General features: G+C 42.9%; 1 protein-coding gene across 2 annotated transcripts in view; it reads left to right on the top strand.

Moving 5' to 3' along the window:
- The first annotated feature begins 2,532 nt into the window (after positions 1 to 2,532).
- RPS6KA5 (ribosomal protein S6 kinase A5) overlaps positions 2,533 to 13,211 on the top strand; it is a 64,937-nt gene continuing 54,258 nt past the window's right edge. For both annotated transcript variants that reach the window (XM_021531936.4, XM_021531934.4), the window contains exon 1: positions 2,533 to 2,948. In XM_021531936.4, coding sequence (XP_021387611.1) covers positions 2,885 to 2,948 — 64 coding nt within the window. In that variant the 5' untranslated portion in view covers positions 2,533 to 2,884. The remainder of the gene's footprint in view (positions 2,949 to 13,211) is intronic.

Genomic DNA, 13,211 nt, shown 5'->3' with positions numbered 1-13,211 from the left:
CCAGATGTACAGAGAAGCCATTAGTTACAAAGATGAAAAAGCATATTAATTAAATAATAAATTAATACTTTAATCAGTTTAGTATTTTCATTTTCCCTTTTCTATAATGCTGATTATTCCCTTTAATATTACACTGCTATAATATTTACTTTCTCTGCAATAGTGATGCTTCTAAAAACAAGTAACAAAAGTTAGGGAATCAAGTATTTTCAGTCTGAAAACATCTCCCATGTTCAGACTTTCTATTTTCATAGTTTTGATATAATACAGGTGGAAAGGCAGTAACTGGATGGACATTTTTGGAGGAGTTATGTGTGTACCATATGCCACAGGGAGATAGCTCAACACAACAGCTGCAGTGCTTGGTGGGAAACACCTTCAGAAGTTTTATCAAAAATACTATGAAACCCTTAGGTAGTATTATTCATTTCTGGGGTGTCAACTGCAAAGGCACCATAAACCTGAGGTATGGTATATAATTACGAAGCATAAACTTTCACCGACTTTAAATAGCCAAACTCAATTTCTCCACAGGAAATTGTAGAAATGTATACATGTACGTGCCTTTTTTACATATTTGTGTAAAAACACAAAAATATTTAATAATGGAATGTGAATAATGCATTAACATAAGACATTTTATTTCATTGATCTTTGATGTAACTTAATTAGACTCTGTGTGAACACTACTGCTGAGACATGGCATTGTGAATTAGCAGCTTGTGTGTAAGGACAGAAGCAGCGGCATTCAAGAGCAACGAGTCAGAAATTACCGTAAATAAGAAAGGGAGAGATAAGTAATTTGCGTTATCTGATGCAAGGAAATGAGGACAGCTTTAGAAATACCAGATTGGCTCCAAAACGTAACAGACTGAGAGGCTTAACTCAGATGAACAGATCTGATGTGTTTTGAACCGTATCTTCCCCAACACCACAAACAAAATCCTCTGTGAGGACAGTGTCTCCCTCGCAGCTAAAGGGACCAGATGAACGCGCCCCAGAGGGGCAAGGTGAACGGGGCACACGGATATACCTACCCAGCAACCTCGCCCACTCCCACCTTACGGCAAGCACCTCCTGAGCCGCGATAACCCTGCAGGCCTGCGCCCTTCCAGCGATCACCAAGGCTGGTTGAACTCGAGTGCGTGCGGCCTCTTGGGCCTCCCAAGAGGCGACTACACTCGCCGCCCCCTCCACGGCTCCGGCCAAGTGCGAAGGCGGCATCGGGCACGACCCGGGGCCCTGCGCCACGCGCGCCCCGTGTTGTGGGGCCCGAGCGCGGGGCGCACGGCCGCGGGGCGCACGGCCGCGGGCTGCAGGCGGACACAGGGCCGTGCCGCAGGCGGACACACGGCCGGGCCGCAGGCGGACACAGGGCCGGGCCGCAGGCGGACACACCGCCGTGCCGCAGGCGGACACACCGCCGTGCCGCAGGCGGACACAGGGCTGTGCCGCAGGCGGACACAGGGCCGTGCCGCAGGCGGACACACGGCCGGGCCGCAGGCGGACACAGGGCCGTGCCGCAGGCGGACACAGGGCCGTGCCGCAGGCGGACACACCGCTGTGCCGCAGGCGGACACACGGCCGTGCCGCAGGCGGACACACGGCCGTGCCGCAGGCGGACACACCGCCGTGCCGCAGGCGGACACACGGCCGTGCCGCAGGCGGACACACGGCCGTGCCGCAGGCGGACACACCGCCGTGCCGCAGGCGGACACACGGCCGTGCCGCAGGCGGACACAGGGCCGTGCCGCAGGCGGACACACGGCCGTGCCGCAGGCGGACACACCGCTGTGCCGCAGGCGGACGCACGGCCGTGCCGCAGCTCTCCAGCCCGGCCGCGCCGCCGCCGCGGGTCCACACGCGTGCGGGGAGGCGGGGGCTCAACGGGCGGGCGGCCGGGGCCCTGCGGGAATGCCCCTGTCCCCGGCTGAGCCCCGCTGCTCCCTGCCCCTCCGCGGAGATACCCTGCTTCCCATCCCGCGGCCGCATCCCCCGCGCCAGGCTGGAGGCCAGCTCCTCCCCGCCGCCACTGCGAGTGGGTCAGCCCACGGCCGGTCCCCCCTTCGAGTACGATGGAACCAGCCCGTAACGCGAGGAAGGGCGCCATGGCCCCTCCCTCAGGTGATTGCCAGCTCCAGCGGTCAATCAGCGCCCTCCCTTACCTCTCGGCAGCGCCGTGCCCGCCTCCGCGGGGGTCGGGGGTCAGCGGCGAGGCGGGCGGGAATGTTTACAAACACGCTCGGGGAGTAGAGGGGCCGGGGGGAAGACGGGGGGCGGGGCCGGCGGTTGGCGCAGCCGTCGAGCCAATGGGGGCGCGCGGCGCCCGGCGGAAGGGCGGGGGCGGCGCGCGGGAGCGTTCTCTGCCCGACGGCCGCCGGGGCGCGCGGGCGCGCGCGGCCAATGAGCGCCCGGCCCGGGGAGGGAGGGGGCGCGAGCGCCTGAGTTGGAGCCGCTCCCCGCGCGCTCCCGCTCCTCCCCCCGGGCCGCTCAGCCTATCCGGCTCCGCTCGGCTCCGCTCGGCTCCGCTCCCCGCTGTCGGGCGGGGAGGGCGGCCGGAGCCCGGGGGAGGGGAGGCGCGGCGCAAGGACATGGGCTGGTTCTGAGCGCCGGGGGAGGGAATCCGTCGTGCGTGTGCCTCCCTAGATTTTAATAACTGTTTGTTGTTGGGTGGTGTACGTTTGGGGTTTTCTTCCCCCGCGTCCGCCTCCCCCTTCCCCCCTCCCCGTTTACCAACGAGGCGGAGGGGAGAGCGGCAGACCCCAGCGCGCCTGCATGGCTCCTCTGCCCCGGAGTGCCCCTGGCAAATAGGACCCATCTCGGGCCAGGTGACATCGCCCCGCCGCCGCGCTCACGGGAGCGGCAGGGAGCCGCCCGTGAGGACATGGAGGGACCCTCGGGGGAAGCGGAGCTGCCGCTCCTCACGGTGAAGCACGAGCTGAGGAACGGTGAGCGGGCGGGCCCGGGGGTCGCGGGGCGGAGGAGAACTGGGGAAAGCACGGCTGAGCAGGGAGCTCCGAGAGTTCCCTGGGACCGGTAGGGAAATCTCAGTGGCGGGGGGAAAGGAGGATGAGCTGGAATATAAGGGCAGGAGCGCGTACGATGGGGGCGGGGAGGGGCCTTATTTCTGAAAAAAGTAGTTCGCTTCGACTTCTGCTCCATGCCTGGCTCTCCTGTCCCACTTCCTGGTAGTATTTGACGCTTTTGAAGGAGATAAAGGGTAGCCAGGCTCTCTTATAAACATTTTTTTTTTTTTTGTAAGTTGTATATTTGATCGACTTCTATGACTATGTTGGGGGGCCGGTTTGTTCCAGTCCTAAATGAAGTCGTTTTATGTGACAGCTTTTCTTTGACCTCGGTGAAATGCCGGAATTGTAGGGAGGGGAATGTGCCAACACGTAACCACAGAGTTATCTGGATTTTCAGTCTATGAATCTTCTTGTAGCTCGGTAGTTACTTGACGACCCTCTGGAGAAGTAGTTCAACGTGTGAAATACGTAAGACCTTTAAAGGTACAGCAGAAATCCTCCGTTGTAGGTTGCTGTGTTGGGGATGAGCTTTATTTCTTTTTAGTAGGGATTCTCTGCTTCTCAGAAGTTTCCAGGCAACTTGAACACTGCAGTAAATCTAAATTTTAACGTCAATTTAGAAGATCGTGTAAAACATAATGAGAATGTATATTCACTATATTGATTAATAATGAAGGTGCTGTTAACCATGTCCTTCATTCCTTTTCTGTCATCATCTTTTTCTCCATGATGAAGTGAGAGTAAGCATATGATGCCGTTCACTGCAAAAGTTTGAGAGCTGCTTGCCGGGTTAATATAGTTGACATTCTCGAATGGGCCGGTGTGAAAGGCAGGTGGTGGTGCTGGGTCTCCTCGGTGGTTCTGCCTCCCGCCCCGCTGTCCCTCGGTCCTGGGGTCGGGGGAGCTGCCCCAGAGGAACACGGCTTGGCGCGGGGAGGAGGAGGAGGGAAGAAAAAAAAAGGCGGTCTCTTGATAGCTACAGAAATCGAAGGGTCTGTAGTTTTCTTCTTTCAAGAAGATGCAAAAGAGCTGCTGGAAAACATAGTTGTCTCGATAGGTGTTGCTGTATTTAAGTGTGGAAGAGGAAGAGGTAAGGGGAAAGGAAATAGGACAATTTATTCGATGTATTTACATACCTATGTCTGTTTTATTCTCGATTTCTTTTATAAAGGCTGAGAACACGTATCCCTGAGGGGTCGTTGTTTAAAGGTAGTTTGAGGAATAAACAGTGTAGCATAATAAGCAACTTCGATTTTAACCCTGATCATATATAGAGCTGTATGAAGTACCTGTTCGCACTTTTATTTTAAAAATGCTCAACCTTGTTTGTCTTTTAAGCTTCTGAAATTCAGTTTAGTAGGAATAGGTTGCTTCTCCTCTCTTTGTTCTCTTCTCCATATTCAATGTTTAGAAAACTCTGCTTTCTGAAAAATGCTTTCTAGCAATGACTTGTCTATTTCTGGAGCACTAGGGTGGAGGAGGGAGCTGCTCTGTCATGTACTCCTGGGAGACTCCTACTCCTGAAGGTGTCAATAGTGTCATTGCAATGCAAGACGTATGGAAATACTGTTTCAGAACTGCTTTATACAATGCACAGAGATACAATAATTTGAAGAGAAAAGTTGCAGTCAGCTTCTGTTGATACAGAAATATATAAAGGTATAGGATACTTTGGATGTGCAAAGGTTTTTTTCTACTGGTTCTGGTTGCGTGGATGCTTAGCTGCTGACTAGGGTCAAGCCACCACATCTTTAAAGTATATTCAGCATGATTATTTAATTTTGCTTTTCATTTTGGGAAAGAGAGTGAGAGGACAGGCAAGAACTAGAATCTGGAACCAGCGGATCTTTGTTGTTTCTAAATATGTTCTATATCATGAATATCCTTTATTGTGCAATTTGTTTAGATTGCAGTGTTTCCCTCATCTCTGTGCTCTTTCTTTGATGTTGTTAACTCTGTGACTAATTTGATAATTTAGAATTACAGATTGAAAGTAGCTGTCAGTTGGCAGGTGAAAAAGAGGTCAGTCTCCAGAGTGCTTTGAAAAAATTTACTATTAGTAGTAGAAATAGTGGCTTCTTTGAGAAGGGAGAATCTTTTCGTATTTTGGTTTCATATCTTTGGTTCAAGCTGTTACTTGAACCCCATGGTAACAAGCTCACTAATTCAAATTAATTGAATGCATGTAAACCCACAGTTACACTTTGTATTTGCAATTACTTGGTCTTCGGATTGCTTTAAAAGTCTTAAATGAGGACAGCCATTATGGTCAAGTGAGTAAGTGCACATACTTTAGAATTTAAATTTAAGATGAAATGAGGATCTTAAAGAATGAAACAGATGATTGTTGTTAGCTCCAAGCAAGTATGGAAGCATATGAAAATGCATTAAGTTAGAGCATATGCAGTGCTGTTGCTACACAGACCAGCTGATTGTTAACCCTATCACACCACGGCTTGACTTCTTTTAAACTTTGAAAGTACAATGCTGGCTTTGATATGTAGGGTCAGGTTTAATTTTAGCTTTATGTCTCATAGACTTAGAGCCCTGAAATTCCTCTCTTGTATGACCAAAAAGTAATTGCTGGAAAAACATCACTAGATAGGCATGTAGATTGGGTCTGTGATAGGGAAGGAACGCTTGAGTGCCTCTGTGTGATAGCATGTGATGTGCTCTCTTACAAATACTGGGCACTGCACTGTGTGTATATATAAGATTTTTGCAGATAAAACAGAGCAGTGACTTTTAGCACGCATATAATTTAATAATGATATTCTTCTAATTGTATTTATCAGTTTTTTCTTTTCCTAATTTTCCTAACAGCAAACTATTTTTGTTCTTAATAGAATGCTCACAATTTGGCCACTTCAGAATAGTTACTGGGGAGGAAAATGAGTTTTTGGGGAAAGTGGAATCTCTTTTCAGGAAGTAGAAGCAGAACTATGCCAAAGTTGAAATAGTAGGAAGTGGTGGCTGTCTCTGATTCTCACTGAAGCTCTCTGGTGAAAATAATAAGAAAATGACGTTTTCTTTAGCATTTATTTCTGGAATCTTGGAAAGGTTTTATTTTTTGAAGGCTAACTTTCAGAGTTATTGCAAATTTTAAATATTTTTGCAGAGCATAGAAAATACATATTGTTTACACTGAAAAAGGAACATTGTTGCATTTTAACATTTCTGTTGCTTGGTGATGCTTCAGAACTGAACAATGTCAAACATAAAGCCTATCAGAGGAAACATTTTACATGATAGGGAAGGTTATGGAAAGAGAAGAAAAGGCTTATGATGTCAGAAGAAGGAAACAGAACGGTTAAGAGTTGAGATTTCCTCCCCACCTCCTCTTGTTTCTGGAAAAAAGGATCAAAGGATCCTATACCTTAAGTGTGTGTGAGTGACTGGTAGGAGGTTACCCATCTTGTGGCATGCCTGTGAACTCCCTGCTTTGCCCAGGGAGAGGGAGAGATTACCAAAACTGGGATCTTGACGGGAACTTGAGACACTCTGTGTATGTGTGGGCAATGGGCTCTATATACATTGTTTGTTTTGCTTTACAAAAGCAAAGCGTTGTTCTTTTACTTTTAGCAAGTCTGTTTTGAATAGGATACTAGATTTGTTTTAATGTTATCACAATCTTTGGGCTGAAGAACTTGCTTTAGTTTGCAGTTTGCCGGACATGCATGAGAAAAGGGGTGTATAGCCCAGAAGATAATGTAGCAACAGCCTGCGGAACTCCAAAGGCACAAGAATTTGGAACTTCCCCTTGAGTCAAACTTATGATTCAGTATGAAACTATAAAAGGCTTTTGAATATAAATACGTGGATTATCTATAGGGTTAATATTGCAGTTCTTAGTTATACCTTATTGAATGGGAACTTCAATTAGAATGGATTTATTTGTAAACTAGAAAGTTCATGTTACATTCTAAGGAATTGTGAAAATTCCTATGACTAAAAAACATGATGGATCATGCACTGAATAGAGAACTCAGCCTTCACTGTGGAGGTACATCTGGCACCTGTAGAATACTTTATTTTTTCCATTTTTAAGAGGAAACTTAATGAGACTTAAAAGATACTTTTAAAGTAAATTTTTCTGTAAGACAGATTTTTTTTTTTGTTTTTCTTAAAATATACAAATATAATATGCCAATATGTTGTACTGTTACATACTAAACAATATATTATATATAATAAAATATTATATAATATGTTAATATTAACAATAATTTTGTATATTGTTTAGGGATCAGGAGGTACTAATAGTTGGCTGTTTCAAAGCTTGGATTGCTTTTGCTTCTACTTTTCTCTTTTGAGCACTAAAATATATGTTTTCTTGGATTGTGGGAACTACAAAGAGTATTTTAAGTTTATTAATCGTCTTTAATACCACTTAAATCTCCAGATTTTGCTCTTTACACAATCAATATTTTCTAAAAATTATTTGTATTCTAGGAATTTATTGTTATTTACCTTCTGGTAGCCTTGATTATGAAGAAGGACAGTCAGTGATTTTTCCTGGGTTGTGTTTGTGGCTTTTTTTGTTGAGTGGGATTTTTTTGTTTGTTTGCTTTCCTCCTTCCAGGTTTTGGAATCCTGGCTAAAATGGTCTGTACAAGGGTCTGGTACAACTGATCATTTTGCTGTCATTGTTCCAATGATGTTCTATAAAATGTGTAATGTAAATGAGGACTAATGGATGCAGTCTTCATTGTCAGCCTTTATATTAGCTCTGGTCCAGTGTATTCTTAATGTGATGGTTGAAAAGCTTGTGCTTGATTCCACAAAAGAATTAGGAGTCTTACATGCCATGTTAGTAAATCTTAGAGTTTTATTCACAAGGCAGTTCAAAGAACACTTGACTTGCTGGAGTTCCTCAGTCATATGACAAGGCCTGGGTATCTGAGGATGTTTCCCCAGTATATTTTTCACATAAATATTTCTTTTGTATCCCCATCATTGCATAATTTGGTATCTTATGTTAAACATGCTCTCTCTCTCCTCCCCTCTGTAGAATCCCAACAATGAGGTGTAAGTTCTACTGAGATTTCTTTGCTTCTGACTCAGTCTGTAAATAGGCAGACTGGTTTGTGGAAGACTCACATTACATGCAGTCAGTTTATTGGGGTTTGTGTTGTGTTTTGGGATATACTGTGACTGTTTCCTCTTCTCATTTTTCTGAACACTTCTAAATATTTTATGCTGTCCTGGATAGATGGTTATAAAAGGTTTACCTGGGAGAGGATAATTCTTAAGTTTCCATGTTAATGTCTGCATAACCAAATATGTAAATACCTTCCATCAACATGTAAGTTATCAGTTGCTCTTTTTTTGTTGATAAATTAATTTGTATTATGTTACTTTTGATGCTGTGTCCAAGGTGCCTGTGACTGGATTTTTATAAATTATTTCATTCATTATGAATTATAGAGAAAACTGAAATTGATTCATGTCTTTTACTTAGATATAAATTTTTGCTTGAGAAGATATGTGCAATCTTTAGATATCTGATTGTTTCAACTCTCTTCAGCGTTAGATTATCTGTAGCAATTTTATTCATTAGCATCTTGTCTAATTACATTTTGTTTGGGTTTTTTTTTGCAATTATGTGATGTAAGTGTTGCTACACATTAAGTTTCTAGCTGACCATGGAGGTGCCTCAGGGTTCAATCTTGGTGACCTCATAGTGATTCAGCTCACAGTTATGATAAACCTCATACTGAAGTTGCTTCTGTAAGAGAAAAAGGGCTGCTGCTGAATGCAAATGGATCTTAACATGGAGCATTTTCCAGCTCTGACTTCTGTGAGTTTGCATCATTAACCTCAGATGCCTAGACTTTTATATTTATTTCAGCTTTTTATATGCAAGTAATATCTTTGGTGGGATGGTCTCCTATCTTCTGTTTTCATGATGGTAATGACAGTTTCTTATTGTTTTCCACAGCATTTTATGCTTCTGAATTTCCACATACTATATTCCATGCAGTATACATGTATGCAGTTAAACATACATGTGCATACATATATGTATACATATTATATTAGCTAGTACTACAGAGGTCTTTGTCATATTTGGCTGTATAGTTTGGCTTCCAAGCCTTCTAGAATGGAATCAGCAGCTTTGTGAGAGTTTGAATTTTTTCCAAATTTTTTTCAAGTTTTTAATTTTTTTTTCTCAGATCAGGTGGTCTTACCCTTGAGCATCTAATACTCTAGAGAATCAGCAGTTACTAGCCCAGTTACCTCAGCTGATACCCTGGAGTTCAGAGCAACATGAACTGCGTATTCTTTTCTTTCACACCAGTTCAGAACTCTGTGTGTGTTTTGTTTTTGCTCTACATTTTTTCTTTTGCCTAAGAAAAAGATTCTTAAGATGTTATGGTTTTTAAGTTCCACTTAATGCTTGTAAGATAGTACCCTGAGCTGATTAAATGGTGCTCTTGTTCAATGACCTGACACTTACTCGGTGTCAATGGTCTCAGATTTCAAGGACCTGAGGATGCTTTTACTTCTTTCAGAAATAGTTTTAGTTGCTGTAACCAGTAATAAAGTATAACTCTATATAGCAGATAAACAGTATAACACATGTATTTTCTTCAGTGTCTAATAAATAATGGTTGCATAGTTTCTATTGCATGGCATTGAGGTTTTTTCCCCCTTGAAAAGAGTGTGCCCCCTCTCTCCACTCTTGAGTAAGGCATAAACATATCAGTATTAAAACATCTGTTCTTTGATGCTGTGACTTCAGTAGATCTGTTAGGTGAGTGGGGATGGACCATTCTCTGAAGTAATAGTTTAAGATCAAGTTAATACTGATACTAGACGTTGCAACCTAATATTTGGAATATTGCAGAATGTCTTCTGTTTAATTTTCCTTCTTGTTTTTTTCTGTTCTTAAAATTACCTGAGGTTCATTGTTCTGCTCAGTGAAACAAGTATTGGTCTTGTGTTGCAGAGACAAGTTTCAACTTTCAAGCAAGCTTGATCTAGTTCAGCAGAGGAAGCTTGAGCTTTGTTTGTCTGCTTCAAGACGTGTTTGCAGTAGAGTCCAGAAGCAGAGGATAGAGCGCATTTTAACTTGAAAACAAACACTGTTGAAATGTTATTTCTCAAGATCATGGAAGTGCAATTAAAAGCTTATAGAATCATTGCACAGTACCAGCTCACACAGTTCTTAGTTCAGTCGTGGCCTTCTCAAAGTTCAGGTGTAGTGCAGGTGACAATCGTGTCTCTTACATCATCTGGAGATCCTCCATTGAGGAGAACTTGTAGTCTGGATAGACAGGCTGCCTTGCTTCTAGGGGACTGAAGATGACAGCACTAGTCTTTGTGCACTGCTGTCACTATATGGAGAGGAAAGCTTGTCTTTGCAGTGGTAGTATTTCTGGATATTTCCTTTCTTCCTGCCTTCAGAGGTGATGATGGTGACTAGTATCTCTGCTTCTTCTTTATTTTTATGGATGCTATGATATCCTGGCCTTTCTATTCACTATTTTTTTCTGATTTGATGTGTTATCTCTTGCTGTTGACCTCAGCTGTATACTCTTAACTATGTTGGTTCAATGCTGATTGGTGTGGACTACAGTAGAATATTAGTAAATGCAGGATTCTTCTAATTGTGCCAGTATGCAGTGAGCTAATCTCCAAGGGGATTTATTAGGGTTTTTTTGCCCCACATTATGTACAACCCTCATTTTTAGTGTCATGTGTAGCTTCATATTATTTGTGGAGAAACTCTCATCTTGTTGACTTGCGCAGTGCTTTTCTTCCTATCCAAACTTTGTTCCATTCCTTGGGGCACTTCTTTAGCTGATGTGTCCAGACACTTGAAGAAAAAAGTGCATGGAGAAGTAAATTTTCTGTTTTTGAAACTGTTTTCTATTCACCAGTGTACATCCCATTGCAGTCTTTCCAGATATGTTGTGCATTTTGCACAGGTAATTGTTGGGTTGGGTTCTGATACTATTTCCAGCACAGTGATGTCTGTGAGGTGTGAGAAGCCTTTCACTGTTCTGTCAGTAATAGTAGTGGTCTCATTGCAATCCTTTAAAATCCTCAGTTTTGAAATAGTTTTGTAACTGCAGAGAGCATCACTGGTAAAAGGTCCTCAAGAAATGGTCGTTCAGGTTCCTGGGAGTGAGTGGTGAATAGAATAATTAGTCTTTTGAGATTTATGCTTTGGAAAGCAGGTTGAAGGAAATGTTGGAATGACAACTTTTATCCTGGAGAAACTGCACTTCATTTCTGCTAGAGTGTGAAAGTGCCGCACCTGGTTTCAGCAGATGAAGACAAAGGACTGCTCTAGGGGTGTTATTAGAAAATGTCAGAAACAGGCTCTTCAGCTTGCTTTTCTTGCAGTATGACTTCACAGGTAGACTGAGCATTGCAACTCAGCCTCTTGGAGCAAAACCATTGCCATGTGGCAACATTGGGAGGAGCACTTTCTGGGAATTGTTCATTTTTTTATAGCTTTGAAGATTTGTTATTCCTATTTTTTAATGAAGGGTGATTTTACTTCTTGCTTTATAGGGAGTAATAGTGAGAGAGTTTGTCTCAAGTGTCCTGTCATACTTGTGTTACGCAGCATCCTTTAGCTTTCTTGTGGGATGGCTTTTTTCCTCAGTATAATGTAAAAAGAATTAGGTGGATCTTATTTTGAAGTTATCATATGCTTATTTGTGGTGTAAATTTCTCCTTTTATTATGAAAATAATATTACAGTAACCTTCAGACATTTTTTTTAGGATAAGGCCATTGAGCATCCTGAGTGAAAGTAAAAATGGAGTTAAGGGGAGAGTGCAAAATTACAGCTCACATTGAAACAAGTACATAATAATTCAAACTAGATAGCACTCAGCTTTTTATTGTGTAGCCTTATGGAAGTGGAAGAGGTTTTACTAATGTTATTGTATGTGAGTTTATGATACAGTTTAGAATAATGGATTGAGTTTTAAGACTTGATCTCTTTTTAGGATCACAGCCAGCACTGCAAATCTTCAGCATGTTACTGGAGATGCAGCATTTCTCTGGGTTCCACTCTTCCTATTCAGTTCCAAGAATATGGTAGGATTAAGTGACTGTTTTACTTTCTAGAAGCATTTTTAATTGAAAAGCCTTCTGCTGATGCTCTTAAAGGATATGAGACAGTAAAACCTTTCTGGAGTAGTCCATTGTGGAAGATCCAAATGGGTGGATTTTAAAGTGAAAACTTTCTTCCCACCTCAAGTTCAGCACTTACTTTGCTGGTGTCCAGAGAAGTTCTGTGTCCTGATCTTTAGTGATGTCCATGCCTTCATTAAAAAATGGATACTCTGGCCCTGGTCTCTTTAGAAGATGATGTTTTAAAACTGTGTGTGTTAAGTACCATTTAGAGTATTTGTTAAGAAGAGTAATATGTAATATTAAATTGCTTGGAGACAGTTTACTTTCTGTGACAGAGCATAGCTGAATTCTATATACATTAACTCAGTCTAGGTTTGCATTACTTGCTATAACTCCTTTATTGGCACGTGAGTGTGGCTTCCTTACTGCTTTCTTAAGCAGTGACTGTGATGTAGCTCTAGTAGGAGTATTTGTTCTGTTTGCAATCAGGAGCAGTACAGCAAACTTCAGTTCAGCTCCTGTGTGCATATTGACTCACTTGCTACTTGATGCTGCATCCTTTATTGTGCTTATCAAGCTGCTCAGTAAAGTGGATCAGGGAACTGAACTTACGTGTGAATTATCAAGCTTAGTTGCTTTTTTGTCTTGCTGCTTTTCAACCTGGATCATTTCAGTGAGGGCTTTTGCTGAATGGTTTGTAGTCACGTTGATGCAAATGGATGCATAATAGGATGACAGGAATCAAAAATGGAAAAATGGCAACTGCTTAAGGCTTTCTTAAGGAGCTTAGGAAATGGAAAAAAAAAGGCAATAAACAATAAAGCAATCCTGCACAATTCCATTTTTCAAACAGAGGTCTTTATATCCCTGCTTAGAAAAATGTATGTTAGACAAAATAAGTACCTAAACTGATATAGATCTGTAGAAACATAAAACCTCCTGCTTCCAGACTGTGCAACAAATGACACAACTTTGTAGCAGCTTAGATTTTTCCATACTTGTGAGTTATGTAGACTTAAGGTAATTTCTACTTGATACTAATGGAGAGTCTTTAACAATCCTGTGTTAAATGAATAAACAGTTG

The sequence above is a fragment of the Lonchura striata genome, chromosome 5 (assembly GCF_050655825.1).
Source record: "Lonchura striata isolate lonStrDom1 chromosome 5, ASM5065582v1, whole genome shotgun sequence".
In the NCBI taxonomy this organism is placed as follows: domain Eukaryota; kingdom Metazoa; phylum Chordata; class Aves; order Passeriformes; family Estrildidae; genus Lonchura; species Lonchura striata.
This window is presented reverse-complemented; position numbering and strand designations above follow the sequence as displayed.